The 19,869-nt window shown below is 45.9% G+C and overlaps 2 protein-coding genes across 4 annotated transcripts in view; one reads left to right on the top strand and one right to left on the bottom strand.

Annotated features, from left to right (window-relative positions):
- SLC6A6 (solute carrier family 6 member 6) overlaps window positions 1–5,325 on the top strand; it is a 48,474-nt gene extending 43,149 nt beyond the window's left edge. For all 3 annotated transcript variants that reach the window (XM_026052481.1, XM_026052482.1, XM_026052479.1), the window contains 4 exons: window positions 574–676; window positions 1,400–1,500; window positions 2,065–2,235; window positions 3,649–5,325. In XM_026052481.1, the coding sequence (XP_025908266.1) occupies window positions 574–676; window positions 1,400–1,500; window positions 2,065–2,235; window positions 3,649–3,789 (516 nt within the window). In that variant the 3' untranslated portion in view covers window positions 3,790–5,325. The remainder of the gene's footprint in view (window positions 1–573; window positions 677–1,399; window positions 1,501–2,064; window positions 2,236–3,648) is intronic.
- Window positions 5,326–13,023: 7,698 nt separating this feature from the next.
- Window positions 13,024–19,869, bottom strand: part of GRIP2 (glutamate receptor interacting protein 2) — an 85,317-nt gene continuing 78,471 nt past the window's right edge. The window contains exons 22-24 of the mRNA XM_026052626.1: window positions 16,995–17,231; window positions 15,612–15,758; window positions 13,024–13,173 (exon numbers count right to left, since the gene is read on the bottom strand). Of these exons, the coding sequence (XP_025908411.1) occupies window positions 13,024–13,173; window positions 15,612–15,758; window positions 16,995–17,231 (534 nt within the window). The remainder of the gene's footprint in view (window positions 13,174–15,611; window positions 15,759–16,994; window positions 17,232–19,869) is intronic.

The following is a 19,869-nucleotide window of genomic DNA, read 5'->3' as shown; positions in this document are numbered from 1 at the left end:
CCTGTAAGAGGCCGTGCCTAACCAAATCATGTTTTGGCCAGGTAAATACAGTGCTATGTGGTGAGAACAACGGGTCTAGCAGTGCAGTAAAACGACAGATGAAAAACAGTCCTTCCACTTGGTTCATAAATGAGAACCGTCCTGACGAGCTGACTTGCATTTTTAGGCTTTTGGAGGCATTTATGTTAAGGACCTATTATTTCTTTGCACCATTCATTTCTGTAAATGCCCATCCTAAAAATACTTTTAAGAAGGGAAGACTTAAGTGTTTCAGTCGATTATAGTAAGTGGCTTAATTTTGGTTAATCATCTTCTCGTTTAGAGTGCTTTCTATAGTAAACAAGCATATTCTCTGAGGAAGGTGATGCCAGGTGTTTGCCTTACCTAGTCGCTTGACATTTCTGCTTGTTAGAGAGCAGCCATAAAGATATATTAGTAGATATTACCTGACATAAACAAGTGCCTGGCAAGCAGCATATGCTGTTCACAAACATATTTTACTTGGAGCTGGGCCTAGAGTGCTCAGAGTTTTTTTCCTGCTGGATCCTAATCCATGATATATCTCTTTTACAGGGTGGCATGTATGTTTTTCAACTCTTTGACTACTATGCAGCTAGTGGTGTATGCCTTTTGTGGGTTGCATTCTTTGAATGTATTGCTGTAGCCTGGGTTTATGGTAAGTGTGAATCCTTTCATCTAATACCTTTTGATGAGTCAGTGACAATTTTGCCAGCCAAATAGTTAGTCATTCCACAAGCTTCTTCCCAGCAACAGATTCTTACCATAAATATAAATTTGCAGTCACTTCTTGGAGGAAAATTTGCATCTGGGATCAAGCCAACCCTCAATGCTTTTCACACACACAAAAAGAGGGGTTTTTTTCATTGATTATTAAGAAAGGCACAATTAAGCATTTACATGTGTTTTTGGAGATGAGAGTTGAAAGATTGGCCAGCCATGAAAACTTGTGTTTGTCTCAAAAGAAAAAATCCTTTCAAAGCTGTCTGCAGGGGTCAAGCGAACCAAATAGAAAATATGAAAAGAAAGTCAGGGGAAAGTGCATTCTGTCTGTTATTTCCAAGAGATGCTGATGGCCAAAGTCTGACCGTGGCCCCAGTTGCTGCTGTGACAGTAGTTTAGGAGAGATGAGGAAAGTTCGCGATTCGTGACTGGTCATTTCCCTGATTCTTCACTCCATCTCCTTTAAGAAAGAAAAAGCCAAACAAAATCTATGGAAATTTGATCCAAAATGAAGATTTTGGTTTTGGCCGTTTTCATCTGATCCCAGAGGGCTCCGGATTAGCATCCTTCCTTCTCGGGCTTAATCCTTAGAACAGTCCTCTACCTTAGCCCATTTTTATATACAGGATTCTGAAAAATATTTCACTGTCCATTACAGGCGCTGATAATATTTATGATGCCATTGAGGATATGATTGGATACAGACCTGGTCCTTGGATGAAATGGAGCTGGATCGTGATCACACCAGTTCTCTGTGTGGTGAGTACTGATCTAACTCTTTTAAGTCTTCTGTGTTGCAGCTTTGAGCCTGTCTTACTGCTCCTCTTCAATGGAGGGCTGCTGCACTCAGAAGCTTGAACACAGCCTTCAAAGACATGACCTTAGTCAATATTAGCTGTTAGTGTGACATCTCTCTGCTGTGCCTGTGCAACGTGTAGCAGACTAAATCTGGGTGTATTTTTCTGGGCAAATATTAGCTCCATGGCACATATAACTCACTCTGTAAAAGCACTCGCTGCACTAAGTAACAGGACTGTGAGGCCATTTTAATGAGAAGATCTGCGTAGTCTGAAGCAGATGCTCAGCTTGGTGTATATTGTTTGCTGGGGAGAACATCCCAGGAAGCTCTTTGCAATGTGCAGCAAGTTGTTTAGTCCTGAAAAGCCTGAGCAAGGGAGCTTGCTCCCCTGGTTTAAGATACGTATGTGTCTCTCAGCTCTGCCTTTCAATGCCTGGCTTCCTTAGGGCCGGCAATAACACTAGAGCCTAGCTGCTTTCAGCATATTTTGAGCCTCCCTTTGTTTTCCTTTCTTTTTTACACAGGGGTGCTTTATCTTTTCTTTGGCCAAGTACAAACCGCTGACCTACAACAAGGTCTACACATACCCAGATTGGGCAATTGGCCTGGGCTGGGTTCTTGCCCTTTCCTCCATGATCTGCATCCCTATGGTGATGGTCATCCGCATCATACAGTCAGATGGGTCACTCATTGAGGTAAGAACCACCCTAAGGAGGCTCCTTATGGGGACGGAGACTGCTTTGGAGGTGGGACAGTGAATTCGGGTCTGAGTCAGGGTGGTGGGGGATTCTCTTTGCATTAAGCTTCTTCTCCAGGTGATTTGCTTTAACAGTGGGAAAAGAGGTCCCATGTTTAGGTGAAGTAGCCCTCACCTCTCCCTGCTTTAAGAGAATGGGCTGCTTACAGGGTATATGGGCCACACCATGCTACCTTCCCTCATCAGCTCACTAAGTTAGACCATAACTTGACCAGACATCTAGCTTTTGTGTACAGCTGGCAATACAGAGGAAGGGAGCTTTAACTTGCTCTGTTTTATACAAAATAAATGCAACAGTTGGGAAACTGGCCCTTGGCCCAGGTAGGGCAAAGTTGGATACCTCTGCTAGAGCGAATGCAGATAAGACTGTTAACGATCACCTGTCCTTTTGGCAAACAGTAGAAGCAGAACAAATGCAAAACCTTCTGTCCTCAAATAAACACCAGATGATTTTACTTGCCTTCCGCGTCTGCAGCTTTCAGCTTGGCAAATTGTTGCCTTCATGTGCAGACAAACACTCAAAGACTCTGTGATTCACAAGGCTGGCCATCACTCTGGGGTCTAAATAGAAGTCAAATGCCAGTGCCAATGATTTGCCTCACTTTTTAGCTTTTCTAATGAATCAAATGAAAAGACTGCGTCCAGGTTCCCCCTAGTTCTGGAAAACTTGGTTCGGATTCAGACTTGACATTGCCCATTTGTTCAGGTTTTCGTGCAGTCTCTTGCCTTTCACATTTCAGCACTGGTTCTCCGGATCTATTTTTCAGAAAATTTTAGAGGTTGTGCAAGCATTAAACTTAGCACTTCTCATCAGAGGTTTCAGTTTAGTTTTATTGTCCTCTAGTGAGATGGTCTGAAATGCAGAGAGGATATTGTTGGAGGAGAAAGTGGGATACTTCGGGTGAGGAAAAGAAAAGAGATGGAATAAAATGAAAAAGGAACATTTCCTGGAACACAAATACTTGAGTTTGTTTTCCTCCAAGTGTTAATAGTCCTTTTCAGCCAGAACCTTTTCTTGAGTGTTTATTTTCCCCATCTATTGAGAGACAAGTCTAAAAGTAGCCAAAACACTCCACGAAAAGCATGTTAGAAAAGGGAAGAGAGTAACCACTGGTCAGATGCCATTTAGTTCATCCTTTGTGAACGGAGATGTAGGAGAGAAGTGGCCACTTGGCCAAGAGCTGCTGGACTGAAAGGCAGGGCTGTTTCTGACCGAGGCAGAGCAACTCGAGGAGCAGCTGAAAACGCAGCGCCCCGGATGCTGGCAGACCCTCCCCGTGTCCTCTGGGCTCTCCAGCCTCGAGCCAGGATGTGTTTTGCCTTCTCACCTTGGCCTCCTTTCCCCTTTCAGAGGATAAAAGCAGTGGCTGCCCCCAAGGAAGTGAATCGGTGGTCCAAAGAGACGGAGAGCGGCACCCCCTTCTGCCCCAACGGGACGTCGAACGGCGGATTGATCAAGCCAACTCATATCATTGTGGAAACCATGATGTGAGCTCTCTCTGTGAGAGGATAAACCTGCTTTAACTGCCGTTTACTAACCATAGATTCTCATAGGACCAGGTTTACAGAGCTTTATATTTGCACTAGGATTTATTTTTATTTCTCACAGAGAAAGTTATTTTTTGTGTGTGTTTTTTTTTAATATTTTGTAAGGTAATCACAGCAGATGTCTCTCTGTAGAGGGAGAGCTTTCATATCAGACTAGACATATTACAGGAATTTACTATTATTGGGTTTTTTTAAATATATATATCTTTATCTCTAAGTACTATACACCTTACCACTTGAATTGATTGTCTTGCCAGCAATATATTCAAGTTTCAGAAAGCAATTTTAGGTGCTGGTATGGTTGGGAGCAGGGTAACCTACAGAACACACAGAAGGAGCTCTGTTGAGAGACTGAGGAAAAAAAAGAATACCGTTTCTAGAGAATTTTCAAAGGTGTAGTATTTCCACCCTCTGGTTCAACTGTGGTAAACGACAGACTTCAGGGTCCCATCGGGAAAAGGGTACAGTTCTGTTTCCATCGTTTCACATATGTTTTGCATAGTCCCTGAAAAAAGATACAGCTGGAGCAGAAAGGCTGAGGAGGAGGCAGGGAACGTGGGTGTGGAAAGGCTTGCAGCCATCCCGTCTGAGCACGGTGTTGGGACCCCATCATCACCCACCCCAGAGCAGGAGTTTAGGAAGGCGTTTGCTGCATTTGGCATGGTTCACTTTTTCCTTTTTTTTTTCATTTTTTACTTAGGTGAAATGCCTGCTGTTTGTGCATGAGTAAGGAGGTTGAGGAGCTGCTCCTTAGTTTCCACCACGGCGTTTTTAGCTGAGGTATCGCTGGTGTAAACTTGAATTCTGCAAAGAGTGACTCACAGGCTGCTCCGGCGGCAGCGCTGGCGAAAAGCAGCACCTGTGGCCAAACGTTTGCTTGGTCTTTGGTTTGCTTGTTAAGGATTGGACTTTGGTTTTCAGAAAAAAAAAAGGAAAGAAAGTCTCGTACAGACTCTGACCGTTCAAAGGTGAACACGAACCAGATCATTCCTGACAGGAAGAGCAAAGCCACTCACCTAAGCCCCACATAACATGTATTTGTAACAAACACATCAGTAATAATAGCAGTAATGAAAATAATAAGTCAGCAAACAGATGCTTTTCATCTGTGTATCTCAGAAATACTTTACCAAGTACGGTAACCTGGATTTGCTTTATTTATTTGCTTGGATGTTCTGGTTGGGGAAATGTAAGGACTAAGTACCCTGTCCCGTGTCACTAAAAACTAGCAGTGGATCTGCATGCAGATTGCCCAGTCTCCTCACCTGTCTTGGGTTAGACTGTGATCATTTGGGCTTGGGGAGAAGGGGTTTATGTATTTCTGAGGCCTGTGCATAGGCCTCACGAGAAGAAGAACTAGAGCTTAAGGCATTTTGAAGCAAAGGAAACACAGAACATTGAAAGATCCTTTTACTGGGTCACAAAGAGCAGTGTACTGTTCAGGTTAGCCTAAGGAGTAACCACTACAGGGATTGTGGAAAAGGAAGTGCAGAAAACTGAAGTGAGTAGCTAATGCCATGGGGATCTCCTGTCTGAAGACTGTCCAAAGGATGGACAAGCTTCCTCTCTCGTTTTTTTTCTTTTTTTCTCTTTTCTCCTTTTCTCTTTTCTCTTTTCTCTTTCCTTCCTTTCTTCCTTTCTTCCTTTCTTCCTTTCTTCCTTTCTTCCTTTCTTCCTTTCTTCCTTTCTTCCTTTCTTCCTTTCTTCCTTTCTTCCTTTCTTTTTTTATTCTCTTTTCTTTCTTTTTTTTATTAAATGTAAACAAGCTGTGCTGGGAACAGGTTCTCTGGAGAAACTCTGCCTTGCCTTGTAGGCATTGTATTTGAGGGAGATTTTTTTTCTTCTTCTAATGATACCACAATTAGGCCAGCCAAAGTTATATAGAGGGAATGCTTCCTCAAAGCAGGGTTTTGTATCTGCTAATTTTACTGTCAGCTTAGGCTGTCGGGACAGGCTTTATCATTTAAACAGGAACATATCCAGTTCTTAACATTCCTACGCAGTAGTTTTATTTTTCTTTAATGCCTCATGGACTAACTGGCCACAGCAGCACAAATAACTTTTCGATTAACTTGTTGGTATTACTGTAAAAGAGAAGGGATGATTTAAAACTAAGAGATGGACCAAAGCAAAGAAAAGAAAACCCTTGCATCTATACTTTATTGTTCCCATTTATTTTTCTAATTTTAACTTGTACATGACTTTTAATCAGATGGCTGAGCTGCAGAAACAAAGCAGCCACTACTGTTTTGCTATTGTTTTCTTTTCTGGTTGCTGTATTATGAGAGTTATATATTAAACTTTTCCACGGCTGGAGATGGCTAATATCGTATTTTACCTGCTGGGCCAGTGGCAATAGCCATCCCAAGGCCTGGAGGAGCTCACTGGAGAAAGTTTGCTTTATTTTAATTTAAAAAAAAGCTTTAACTGTCAAAGGCACAAAAGTGGAATGAAAGGTAACTCGTTATGGGCTTTGATTCGGGCTCTCCTTTGGAGTTACAAGTGGTGCCCACACTAACCAGGCACCTTTCCCTGGTTAAGATGAGAGTAGCAGGTCAGGCATCTACATGAATGGTTTGAGGAGTGCAAGTGAAACACTGGTGCTTGATTGTTTCGTTTGTTATTCGTTTGCGTTGATAAAACTGCATTTGAGATTTGTTTGCACATGAGTTTCGTGCTGTATAGCTGAGACAAACTCTAGTTAGGGGGGAAAAAAATAAATGGTTTGGCTCGGTGCAAAAGGTCTCTGGTGAGGGAGGTGGATACGGAGCCATCTCCGGCCGCGCGGAGAGCATCTTTGCGTGCCGAACCAGAGGGCTAATACTACACCTTTAGAAGCAAACTATAGAGAACCAGAACCCAGCCCCATTTCGCTACAAACTGTGCCATTCAAATCAGTCGCTTCCACGTCCCGAGGGAATCGTCTTGCACATACGCAACGAGCTCGCCCGGCCCCCTGCCCAGGGAAGAGCAGAGCATCGCTGGCTCGGGAAAATAACCCCCTTCCCCTCCACAAAGCAAAAGATTCTTTTTGTTAGCTCTGGGTTTTGAGTTCCATTGAGCACATTCACCTTTTTACTGTTCTGGGTTTTTTTTTTTTTTTCTAACACTTTTTTTTCAGATTTCTGATTTTTCTTGGTGGTAAATTTGCATTTCACCACAATCTGCTGCCAAATTCATTAAAAAGTAATTTTTAAAACATGTCTGTATTTTCTACCTATTTATGATTGCAAATACAACTGATTTTTTTTTCCTAATTTACTTGTTTAAACTATTGTGACCTATTTTACCTGTTTTATGTAAATGAGGAACTCGATATTAAAATATCATGACTAGTCATAGATGAACTGCTTTGGATCTAGGGAAAAATGAGTTTAGCTTTTGACATGGAATCTTCAGAACCAAATCACTGAGTCTAAAACCAGAATAAAGCAAAACCATGCCACATTTTCTCATATTTCATGCACCTTTGTATTCACAGACGCTTCTGAGCTTGGAAACGGCAGGTTTTCAGCAGTATTTGTCTCTAATTCAGCTGCAATCAGGAGATATTACACATGGCAAATGAGTCCCACATAATTCCCAGCCTTGTTCCTTATCTTTCTCAGCTTTCCAAACTTTTTCTCAGTTCACCTGTCACTAGTTATGATCTCACCGAATGGGCATCTATTGTAAGGGACTTTACCAGTAGTCTGTATTTCGGTATTTAAGCAGTATGATTGCATAAATAGAACTGTTCCGTTGTTGTTGTTGCTGTAGTTGTTCTCATTTTCCTCTTTGTCGGTAGTTTTCCTTTTCATCTGGTCCAAAACAGATCCGCACGCTTAGGAAAGTCCTCTTTAAAATGTGAGATACTAAGTCCACGTTGCTCTTGCATTAGAAAAGACAACCCAAAAGCCAAGCGGCTGCTTCTCGCCGCGGGAGGCAAGGCTGCGCCCGCGGCACCGACACCGGCGCGGCCCTAGAAGGGCCAGCTGCAAGAGGAGGGAGCAGCAGCAAAATGGATTTTTCCTGCTGCTTTTGGGCGAGGAGAAAGACACCGGCTGCCCTCTGCTCGGTGCGACACGAACACCGTTAGCAAAGCGTTTGCTGTCACCGCAAGGACAGCACCGCGGCACAGCGCACGCTCGGGCCGGTGGCATCGTCCTCTCACCTGCACGTGCGGCCAGCTCCACGTTCCCCTCGGGACATGGGACAGCGCAAGCAGAGCTGCAGACACGGAGACGTTTCCACGGGCCAGGCCTTTTCCTGGGCTCCTCCCAGCCGGTTTTCCTTTGCTGAGGAGCCTCATGGTGTCGGTGAGGTGGTGCTGGTCACACTTGGGTTCAAAGCTCCCGCCTGCTGTTACCAGCAGCCAAGTTCCACCCGCGGGAGAAGGATTTGGACATTTCGAATAACTGATTCTTCGCTTCCACGTCTTGTGGCCGCTGCGGGATCGCAGGCGGAGGCGCAGTGTATATAAGGTGTTAAATAAGCTGTGTAGTGAATGGAGTGGACAAGTTAGCTCAGCAGTTCACGTATGCTTGGAAGAAAGATGACTCTGACCCAGGAGACTCAATGCAAGTTGCTCACTTTCAGTAAAACGTAAATCTGTGCTTAAGTAGAAGATTAGGTGAAGTCTTCCGCCCATCCACACACACAAATAGGGACATTGCTTCGGGTCCTAGGGTGCAAATTTAAGCCTTTCAAGCTTTGCAGGATGTGGATTGAGAAAGTTCGGGCATTTCTGTCCTGCAAAGAGCCTGTGTGCTGGGGAGCCCCAGATCCCGGGGAGCCCCAGATCCCGGGGAGCCCCAGATCCCGGGGAGCCCCAGGGGTGTGAAAACCCCGGCTGGGATCGTGGCTGCGCTGAGGAGCCGGGAGCAGGGCCGGATGTTCCCGGAGGGCTCCAGTGGCTTCCCTGGGCTCACGGCCTCCCGGCTCGGCAGCCAGAGCCCTGGGGGTAGAGCGGATACAGGGCTGTGTGTTTGCATGAGCAAAGTCAGAGCCGCTTAGCAATTTATTTCTTTTAATTGAGGATGAGCTGAAGAAAGAAGTGTTGGGTTGAGGCCTTCCTGTAGGTGACTGCAAAACAAGCTTTAGCTTGGGAAATAGTGAAAAAAATGGGGAAAAAAAACCACACTAAGGCAAACGAGGCCGCTCAGCCCGCACGCTTTGGTCTCACACACACGAACCACCAGTGACATCAGTGCTCAATAAAGCTGAATTGCCCAAGGAAAACTCCCCGGGTAGCCCCTGCTAGGCATGGCTGGACATTGCCACGGCCACCCCACCCTGCCATGGGGCGTTGCTCTTTCCAGCCCTTCCCAAAAAAATCTGTTAATGGACATTTCCCTGAGTAAAAAGCATTCAACCCCCCCCCCCAAAAAAAAAAAAAAAAAAAAAAAAAAAAAAAAAAGGATTTGTTTGTGTCTGTTAGCAAATTAACAGAAAAAAAAAAACTCAAACTTTTATGTGTTTTTGATTTTTCAACTGTCAGTAAAAATTGGCTGTTTTCATCTGTTTGAGGCCTAAAAGCTTCAGGAATGTTTTGAATAAGAGAAAAAAAAAATGTTAAAAAAAAAGTTAAAATTTTGCAGGTTGTAAAAAGTGAAGAAACTATTATTAGCACCCTTCCAAAAAAACAAAAGCTCCCAACCTTCTTGCCTTGCAGTGCAGCTTATTCTTGACGCTGATGTTTTGCCCTTATTTTAAATAATCAGAAAAACCTGACAAAATATTTTCCAATAACCACCTAAAAAGCCCCAGCATTAGAGGGAAGGAAAGACGAGCACCCATAGGTGCTTCCTCAGCACAGCCTGGCTCCCTGTTGCAGCCCAGGCAAAGCTGGGGCCTGACTTGATAAATTGGAAGAATAAGTGGGAATGGGCGGGGGGAAAAAAAAAAAAAAGAAAAAAGAAAAATGAAGCAATTGGGTAAAGCTGAAGAGCAGCGTGTGTGTTTGTGGGGGGAAGGCGTCACTCCTGTAGCCTAGTCCATGTTCGCATGCTGCGTATTGTTCCTAAAGCTCTTGCATCTGCTTCTGCAGTCAAGCTAATGAAGTTTAATTTTTAATTATTGTTATTACTATTCACTATATACTGGAAAAAAAAATGAGAACAGTGGCAAAATTGTGTTGAGAGGCTTTAAAAAAAAGAAAAAAAGAAAAAAAAAGAAAGAAACCCCGGGAGGGGGCAAGTTGAGTGCGCCGGTCTCTCGGCACTGCAGCAGCCCGGTACTGTTCTGAAGTGCTCGGTGTTCAATAGGATGGTGTTTTTCTCCAGTGTAATGTTGTGCTTGTTACCTGATCCGTTTCCAGGGACTTCACGTTAAAAGAGGTGGGCCATCTTGTTTGATGTTTTTGCCTAAAACAAACAAAATCAGTGGGTTTTTTTTTTTTTTTTTAATTTAAATTCCTAGCAACTGTGACTACAGTAAAGTGATGAGTAGCACATGAGACAAGGCGGCTGCTTCAGTGCTGGCCTTCTTAAAACTGTCATCTGAACTTTTTAAGAAATTAAAAAAAAAAAATAAAAATATTTTTAAAACATTTTAAAACTTTTTTTGTGTGTGTGTGTGTGTTCCGAGAAGGAATATTTGTATTTGAAACCAATCCTGGAGTGTAATTTAATCCTAAAACCCTGGCCTTTGTGTATATGGTAAATGTTTGTATTTTGCAGTTTCTGTTTTGCTTTTTAGATAAATAAAATGTATATGGATATTTTTAAGTCATCTTTGCTTTTTTAGATGAGTTTGTAATCACCTTATAACAGAAAATAAAACTTTCCTTTATAAACCAGATGTGTTCTCAAGTGTTTCTGTTAGGCCGTTGAGTCACTGGACTTCTAAATTTTAGAGTTATGTACTGTGTGGTATGTGTGGATATATATGTGTGTGCGGGGGGGGGGGGTATTTATATGTCTGTGTGAGGATGTAGAGCTATATGTATATATAGACATATATGGATGTAAGTATGTACATATATATTTAAATATACACACTATATAATTTTATATATTTGGTTTTACACACACACACACACACACAGTATACATTTATGCATACATTTATGTGTGTATAGTGTATATCTATGTGTATATATATGTACATATATACACATATATATATATATAGTTTATATATATATATATATAGTATACATACACCGTGTGTGTAGACACATACACACACACTCGGATACCTACACACTTCGGAGCAGGTTCCTGACTTAACCTTCAGCCGGTGCCAGCAGCCCTGTAAGGGCAGCGGCTGCAAATGCAGCCCAGAGAGGAGGGAAAAATCCCTTCATTTCCCTGGTTTCTCCCTGACCAGAAGGACTTTACAGGGCCAGGAGGAGCTCCCAGTTTCTGCTGGCTGAGCAGGACCTTGCTGCAGCTTTGCCATCCCGACGGACGAGCTTGTGATGTTAAGCCTGGCCTGGGCAGTTTACAGCCAGCGTAGTTGGTGATACCAATGTGTACTGGATGATTAAATAAATAATAAAAAAATAAGATTTATATTAATAATTAATCATTAAATTATAATTTATAAATAATTTTAAAAAATAAATTTAAAAAATACTTTTTTTTTATAAAGACTTTATTAGCGACTTTTGGGGAGCACCTGGTGTGAAACCGGGGGCGGGGGGGTGGCTGGCGACGCGAGCGGTGGCAGATAAGGGTTGTTGATGGTGACAACCGGCCGAGTGGCAGCAGAAGCGATGCCCCAAAACCCAGCGGGGCCCCCAGCACAACCACCCCCCCCCCCCCCGGCCTCCCACATCAGCAGCCTCGCCCCAGGGCAGCCCTGGCCTCCAGGCGGGTTCAACAGGAGCCTCCCCGTCCTCCTCCGGCAGCGACGGACGCAAGGAAAGGCGAGACCGGCATTTCATCTGCTTTTATTTAATTAAAAAAAAAAAAAAAAAAAAAAAAAAGGCAAAGTCATTGCAATCCCATTTAAATACAGAGATTTACAAATAGGTCCAAAACAGGACTAAAATATGCTTTGAAATGCTGTACTTTTAAATATTGTGCTTTCATAGATACATAAGAAAATTAGCATAGAAAAATACTTTACAAGGAATACACTCTAGTATATGGATAAAAATACACATTTAAGTAACGCATTTCATCTTCTTATCATTCAAAATGCATAGGGAGGGATACAAGGACCACGTTTTTCTTCCTTTTTTTTTTTTTCCTCCTTTTTTTTTTTTTTTTTTGTTTTTAAAGCCTTTAATAAAAGTCTTCATTAAAAACTTACGAGAAGCCCCCGGGAGCTTCCGCTGCTCAGAATATTGCATATAAACCCACTTTGGGCCGCACTGTCAATGCTCCACAGTATCGACTATGGCACGTTACCGAGTAGCGGCAGCAATGGCGAGGAGTATTGCATACGCGAAGAGGAAATGGCTACGACGACAAGCAGCTGGAGCGGGGCTGGACACGGGAACACCCCGACACGGGAAGCTCCGGAGGACGGGCAGGGAGGCCGGGAAGTGGCTCCGGGCTCGGGCGGAGGGGCCATGGAGGCAGTGCAAGGAGCGAGGGCCCCGCGGCTCCCGGCTGTGCCCGGGCCTTGCTGCCGCGCGCCGGGGCACTGGAATAAAGTGCTAATATGGGGAACAGGGAGCGGGCGGCTGTGGCAGCCTCGGGGAGGACTGACGGGGACACAGAGCCTGCGGAGGGAGACGAGGAAGAGGGGCAGCTGTGCAGCCTTCGTCCCTGCACGCGGCGCTGGCCCCGTGAGGAAGGCGCCCAGCCAGATCCGCCGCGCGGCTCCCGGGGCCGTCGGGCTCCTCCAGTGGAGGCCGGTGGCACCTGTGGGGGTCCCCGTGGGCCCCGAGGACGAGGCTGCAGCGACACAGCGATGTCCGTGCCACCTGGTTACACGGGGGAGCCGAGCTAATGCAGGAAACAGCGATAGCACCATGTGTGTTTGCAGGGTGGGTGGCCAGGGCGGGGGCTCTGGGGCCCACAGCCCTGCCGGGCCCGGGCTGGCCCGGAGGAGGCCCCGGGGGCTCCAGCACGGGCTCCGCTCGGACCTTCGGAGCGGTGCCGGGCGCTCCGCAGGGCTCCGCGCCGCCCTCGTGCCCGCGGCGGGTTAGGGCGCACACAGCGTTTACAGCCAGCGGGGCAAAACAGGCCGGAGCTGCCCCCGCACGCGGCGCGGGAGCCCTTGGCCGGGGCCCCGCGCGCTCTCACAGCGTCTGCGCGCTCGCCTTGGCCTCGGCGGGCGCCGCCCGCGCCAGCGGGTTGCGGCTGATCACCAGGTCCAGCTTATCTCCAGCCTCGGAAATGAGCGGCACGGCCAGGCAGCAGTCCAGGTCTCTGGTGCGGACGCGATTTACCTGCCGGGAGGGGAGTCAGGAGGTGCCATGGGGAGGAACAACAAAAAGACCAGGTTTGTCAGTTGGAAAACGTTTCGGCGGGCGCTAGACCCGCGACAACGCGTAACGCAGCTCCGGCTTTGCAAGGCATCCCCCTGAGCCTGGGCCCAACGCTCCTTCGCAAAGAAACAACACGGAGAAAGGTCTGCATGAGGCATAAACCTTGACCCGGGGTGTGCAGGGCAGCATTCAAACTATTAAACCCTGCAGGATTCAAAAGCAGGTCTCCAGGTCAAGCTTGCATGAGAAAGGTTGCCACTTGCTATGATTTGGAAATTTAGGAAGTTTTTTGCCCTTACGAGTTTTTTCGACCTTAAATTTGTAAAAGGGAGTGCTGGACACCTAGCAAGCACACACAGATCGGACCATCCACGAGGCCAGCAGCAGCCCTTAGGAGACATCTGTGCAGGCTACAGGCTGTAAATCGAAATTCCTTTCAATAGTTTCTTTTTCTGTGCCCAATTTCATTTTCATTTTGGAGGAGTCTGGGTGCATGTTGACATGAGCAGTGCAGAGGCTGCAGATCCTCTCTGCAGGAGCCTGCAGTGCAAGAGCTTTCTCCTGCTGTCTCTTGCAGGACTCCAAGCATGTTTCAAGGCCATGTCACCTGCAGAAGCCGCCCCAGCTCCCACGTTGCCTGGGCTTGGTGCCCCGAGAGCCCCGGGAGAGAGGGGACTGGCAAGCAGCAAGGGGAGGGCAAGCAGGGAAGGGAGAAAGGAATTTCCCACCCACCTTCGGAGCCCACGTAAGCCCTGGGGCCAGACTCTGCTTCCTTTGCTGGATAAGGGCTGGATCAGTCCATGCAACATTTGCACCCTAAACCCCACCCCAGGCTTAGCACCCAGCCACGGAGCTGGGCTCCTATGCAGCTGAGCTAGTCCCACTAGCAGCTCCTAGCAGAGAGGTGACTAATGCCAACTTCCAGATCACACGTGACCAAGGAGAGACGAGACACGAGCTTGCTCCACGCTGGGCAGCTGCAGTGCACGAGTCACGTTAGCGCAATGTCGTGTTCCAGCTAATCCATCCGGCCGAGCGGCACGAGGTCTATGAGCAGAGCAGGGGGATCTCGTTAGCCTTGGGTGCTGGAGCTTGTTGCGGGCAGCTCGTCGTGCTTGTCGGGATTAGCAGCGTCCTCAGCAATGCATGGCTGTGCTTCTCGCTTGGAGGTGCCTGCGCCAGCTCTGCAAAGCCCCCGTGCAGCAGTCGCGTGTGTCACCGCGCCGGCCACCACCGTGTCCTGTCGTCGGTGCAAGTCGTGCAGCGCAGCATGTGCAAGCAGGAGAGCCCTCCAAAGTCTCCACTCCGGTCAGGATTTTGGGCACATCTCCCAAAGCACTTGGCACTCACAAAGAGCCACACATCCAGCGTTCAACAGAAAGGCAGCCCAGAGCCTAATTAGCTTCTTGTTCGTTCTTGCACCATCTTTTATTTGAAGCCGAGAAGGAATAATTGTATAGCAGCCAACTGGCTGGAGACCATAACAAGCTTAAACAAGGTTTCCCACAGCGCTGCCAGTTCTGCAGTTACCTGATGCACGTAATAGACTGGCTCTAATCCTAGTGCGAACAACCCCCGCCTAGAAATGAGTAAAACTAAACATCTTTCTGAGTGTTTCCAAATACGGTCACAATATCTGCATTTCCAAATGGTGGCAATTTTTCTGTTGGACTGCACTTTCTCAGTTGCTATTTGAGTTGCTCCAAAGATAAAATACTTGTTTTTCATCCATATAAAGTTCCTCTCCAATCTCCCAAACCTATCCTGCTCTTACGCTCCTTCTGGTACTTAGATATGTCCAAGTTTTATTTACTACAGACTATGCTTTTGACCAGGGTTTGTATTCACTTTCTGCATCAGTCATTTCAGATCAACTATCTTCCGACGAAAAATATCCATGAAAAACACTTTGCTTGGAGGATGTTTCCTAGAAAACTCTTTGAGTTGTCAAAGGCATGCAAAGAACTTCATGAACACCGTTTAACTCCACAGGGGGCTAGATGAGAACAAATGTTGGTCAACACAGTCTGGTTCAGCCAAAAAATTACCCTCTTAAATAACAGGAAAATAGACTTGGAGCAAGGAAAGCAACAAGGCGTTTTGTTCGCCTATTTTAAAGCTGCTACAGCTCAAAAGGAGCAGGACCGGGACAGGCTCTGTATGGAAATGTTCCTTGGAATAGGTGTAGTCTAGAGTTCAAATCACTTCTGCTATCTAGTGATTTCTTATTATAAAACACAGGTGTCTCTGAGAGTATGGTGGCTAGATGCCCACCTAGTTGGCTAACTATTACCTTTCATTAAAGTTAGTGATGCCAGGGATGGTTCTCACTTCTCTCTTCCTCTCAGCCACTCATTCACTCCGTCCCAGCCTCCAGAACTGCATTTTGCATTTATTACCTGAAGGACTCTGTCATATGGCTTGAGGCCACACTGATCTGCCGGTCCATCCGGACGGACCATATTTACATAGACACCTTTTTCTAACAGGCCATCCGACACACTGAATCCAAAGTCTTCACTCTCTGGGTCTTTGTGGAGCGTCATCTAGAGGGACAGAACCAGAGAATACATCTTTCAATACAGGAGAGGCAAGAGGGGACATATAGGGTTGATGGCCACAGGTGCTGTGTGGTACAGCTCTGCATCCCATGCACATTCCAGACTGGCACATGAAAAAATCGTGTGCTCATAGGATATTTTAAGTGTAATATGTTGAACAGGGAGACATGTCACAGAGCTAGAACATCTAAATTGCCCCATTTTATTCAACAGTTCTCTGTTAAAACTTCCTATCAATAAGTGTTGACTAACCCAGTGTTAACTAACAAAAACTGGGTAACTTCATCCCTTTTCTCTTGAAAGTTTTCCCTTCAAGTTCTAGCAGACACAGGTACATGTTGGTTTCACCTAAAGGTAAGAGGCACTGGCAGAAGTATAGCTTGCCATGGGGAGCCAGATGGAACTGATTCCCAGCCCTCACTGTATTCCCTTCCTTGACTTTCCCAGGGCTGGGAGTGTGTCTGGACTGGGGAGGCTCCCGTGCTCTTGGCTGGAAGGCCTCACAGATAGGCAGAGCTTTGGTAGGACTGTGCCCAGCGTGACATATAGCAGCAGCACGTCTGCCCTAAATCCCATTTCCATTGGTGGTGGCCAGCAGAAAGAGCTGTCACCCTATAACATGCCTAATTACACAGTTCTCCTTCGGGTATGAAGCTATAGCTAAGGACCCATTTGCCTTCTCTGAAGGAGAAGATCAAATAAAACATGAAAGAGGTGTTTTCCCAGGTACCATAACTGCAGTTAGTTTAGTCCCAAAGTCACAGCAGGAAAGAAAAAGGCAATCCAATTCTTCGAAGGAAGGGAACCTCAAGATAAGGGGCCCAGTAAGTGGTGCACGTGGCTAGAAAAGGGCCCAAGAGTCCCCATGAGGAGATCCTTTGCCCTCTCTCACCTCTATCTGTAATACCAGTTAAGGAACTACACAACACTGGGATCTGGAAATCTCATCTAACACAGGCAACTCGGATGTTGGTTCAGGCTTGAACTAAATTTGAACTACTCTGAGCACAGCAGCGAGGAATATCACTACTATGTCCCGAAGAGAGGTCCTCTGCTGTTAATCTGATCCTCTGGAAACCTATCCTGTAGCTCTTGGTTGGGGCCAAGCAATACTTTGGCAAAGAATGAAGAAGGTTTTTCACAGGATTGCAAAATACCCAACACCTTTTCCCATCAAGGTACTGCTGGGCCACTGCCAGATCAACCCTCTGCAATACAAACCTTGTGAAACTCGAGAGGGGTAGGGGCCATGATTTCCTGCATCTCCTTCTCAATCTTCTTCATGTCCAGATTCCTCTCGTTCTTTTTGGCAGGGGAGCCGCTGCTCTCATTCTGTCCTTCATCACAGCTGGAGTTTGCTTTCCTCAGTGGGCTCAGTCCCGCCTGGCTGACAGAGTCCATGAGCAGCTTGCTGCCCTCCAGGCCCAGGTTGTGCACGCTCCCCGTCATGATGGACGCCTGTGGGACAAGGGCACAAAGTCACTCCGCTGAGCTAGGCAAGGACCTCCTGGCTCAGGCAGCAAGAAGAGATGGACCTCGTGGCAACAAAACAAGGCACTGATGGGAATGGGCAGGACTTGTCTGGGGCAGGAGCCTTCTCAACTTGTTCAAGAAGGACATCACCAGTGATGAACATCCTGACGCTGCAGTGCTCCCCAGAGGAACTGGGGTCTTCTCAGCCTACTTCTCCAGACTGCCACTCACTGCCAGTCTGGAGAGGTGACCCCAGAAAAGACTCTGCTGAGGCAAATTCAGTAGAGAAATTAGGATTTTATCTGTCAGTAAATGGAAGTCTTCACTGAGCAAAACCGAGTTAAAAATAAGAAATTAAGTAGTTTTTAAGCCTGGTCATCGTTGAGAGCATCCATTGTAAGATGTCCCTAAGTAGATTCCACTCTATTCGACTATGCTTTTCATTAATGAGATTACATTGATCAAAGCTAATGAAGGAGTCAGGAATCCAACCTGCAGAACCTCGACCACCTTCAGGTCACAGAGCCCATTTAAACTGCATAAGGAAAACCATCATTTCAAAATTCAGGCTCCGAAAGACTGCAGGCCCCTTCAATGTCAAAAGGTAGGAGAAAGAAAAGTAGGGAGCAGATAGCATTAGATTAGCTCTGCTCAATGTGGCAAGTCAAAGCGCAATTGTTCATGTGCACAGAGGAAATATTAACTGATTAAATCTCTAATCAAGGCCCTTCAGCTCTTCGCTTCCGGCTGAAACAAAGGAAAATAAAGCCAATTCTTGTGGCAATATGAAAATGCCAGTGCTGGCCATGTTATCCTGGGGCCAGATAAAAACCTCTTAGCTTTACAAGTTCCCTAGCTTTTTGGGGCTAAATGATAAAAATCATTTAATCAGCTCGAGTCTGGGCAGAACTCACACGCTGGAAGGGCGTCGAGCTACCAAATACTTCAAGAGCAGATTAACAAACTGAGGGGTACAAGGCATGTTTGTTCACTGACCTCGGGCAGCCTTGAAATCCCCCAGGACACTGTGCTGGACAAAAACAAGTGTCCTGGAGTGGACAGAGAGAACGGAAAGGGCTGTGTTGGCCATGCTGCTGTGCCACCTCACAAATGGCCTATCTCATGTCCTGCTAATGCTACAGTATTCAGCTCCTTCACTATCTTTAATGTGCTTCATCTTGCAGATTTGCTAACAATTTGCTAGGTGCTTTGAGTTCAATGTAATAAGCACTTCAGAAAGGGCTGCTCCAGGGTCCTCCAGCCTGTGATCGCTCCATGTTCTTTTGCCCCATGTCTTATTTTTCTTAAAACTAAGAAGCTAGAGCCCGGCTCTACCCCAACCCTTGTGGGCTGGGGGTGATTGCACAAGTATGAAGCACAGGGTGCAGAGAAGGGCTTCAGCATTTGGTGTGGCAGAGCTGAGACTTGCCCTGAGCTGCTTGGGCATCCACACTGGTAGACCCCAGTGTTCAAAGGGCACAGGTCAGGCATCTCGTGAGTATAGGGCTCCTGATATTTAGCTAAATTCTGTCATTTGGGATGTCTGCCTGTCTTTTTCAAATATCAAGCCTGAAAGGGCCTATTTTCAAGCAATCTGAGGCTGCTCTGAAATCACAGGAGTGCAGGACCTGGAGCTCAGGATCCTCCGATATAGTGAGAGCCCTAATGAGCGTTGCTCCTCACACACCACCTTGTACAGGAAGACTACCTGGACAGAGAGCAAGAGACTAGCGGTACCTGGGTTTGATAAAAGGGGAGTTGAAATCCATCAAAATTCTGCTACAAATACAGCATTTCCCCTTCTGTCCCCAGAACATCCTAAAACATTCCAGAAACCTGCCAAATGTGCCAAATCCCAGGAGGCGCTCTGCTTTTGCTAAAATTTCTTTCCATTTGGTAAAACCTTATAGCTGCCAAAGCTCCAAAGCCTTAAAACAGCATGATTCAAAAGCCCATGTATTCCTGCATCACAAATTCTTGCAAAAGAAAAAAAAAAAGAATTAGCAAAAAGATATTTTTCTCTATCTCGGCATTTTTCTGTAGCCAAACAAATCCTCTCTTTTAAATTAAGATGTCAACCATTTACACACAAGGGAACCTACTCTGCATGATTTTGAAGTTTTTGGGGTTTTTTTTTATGTTCAGAAAGTGTGTGTATATATTTATACGTATTTATCTTAGCAAAATTAAGTTCAGAAAGTTTATACAGCTGCCTTTCTTATTTCTAAAAATATATGCAGGTTCAGGATATCAATAACTGATCATAGGAAGAAGTTGTGCTGTTTCTTTTTTCTTTTGAGTCAGCCTTGCCTCAAATAGTTAAGATAAGTTGAAGCACTGTGTTTCGTGCTTCGACACAATAAATTTCATGGCAACTTCCTCCCCTACTTAAAACTGCTAAAGATCAAGGAAGAAAGAACAATTAAGTTCCTCCTCATCAAGATTTCCACAGACAGACCAAAGCAGGGCTTTCCTTTCCACCTCTTTCTTTCTGAGGGTTCAGCAGTAGGTAATTGCTCACAAAAGCCTGGGAGAAGCGAGGGCAGAACAGGGGGAGATGATGGAGATCTCCCCGTGCAGGGCTTGGGATTAAAGAGCGCATAAGCTTGAAGAGCCCAGTAAG

This window comes from Nothoprocta perdicaria, unplaced genomic scaffold, assembly GCF_003342845.1.
Source record: "Nothoprocta perdicaria isolate Ctin4 unplaced genomic scaffold, notPer1 scaffold_9, whole genome shotgun sequence".
Taxonomy (NCBI): domain Eukaryota; kingdom Metazoa; phylum Chordata; class Aves; order Tinamiformes; family Tinamidae; genus Nothoprocta; species Nothoprocta perdicaria.
Note: the sequence above shows the minus strand (reverse complement) of the source record. Positions and strands in the feature narration are given on the sequence as shown.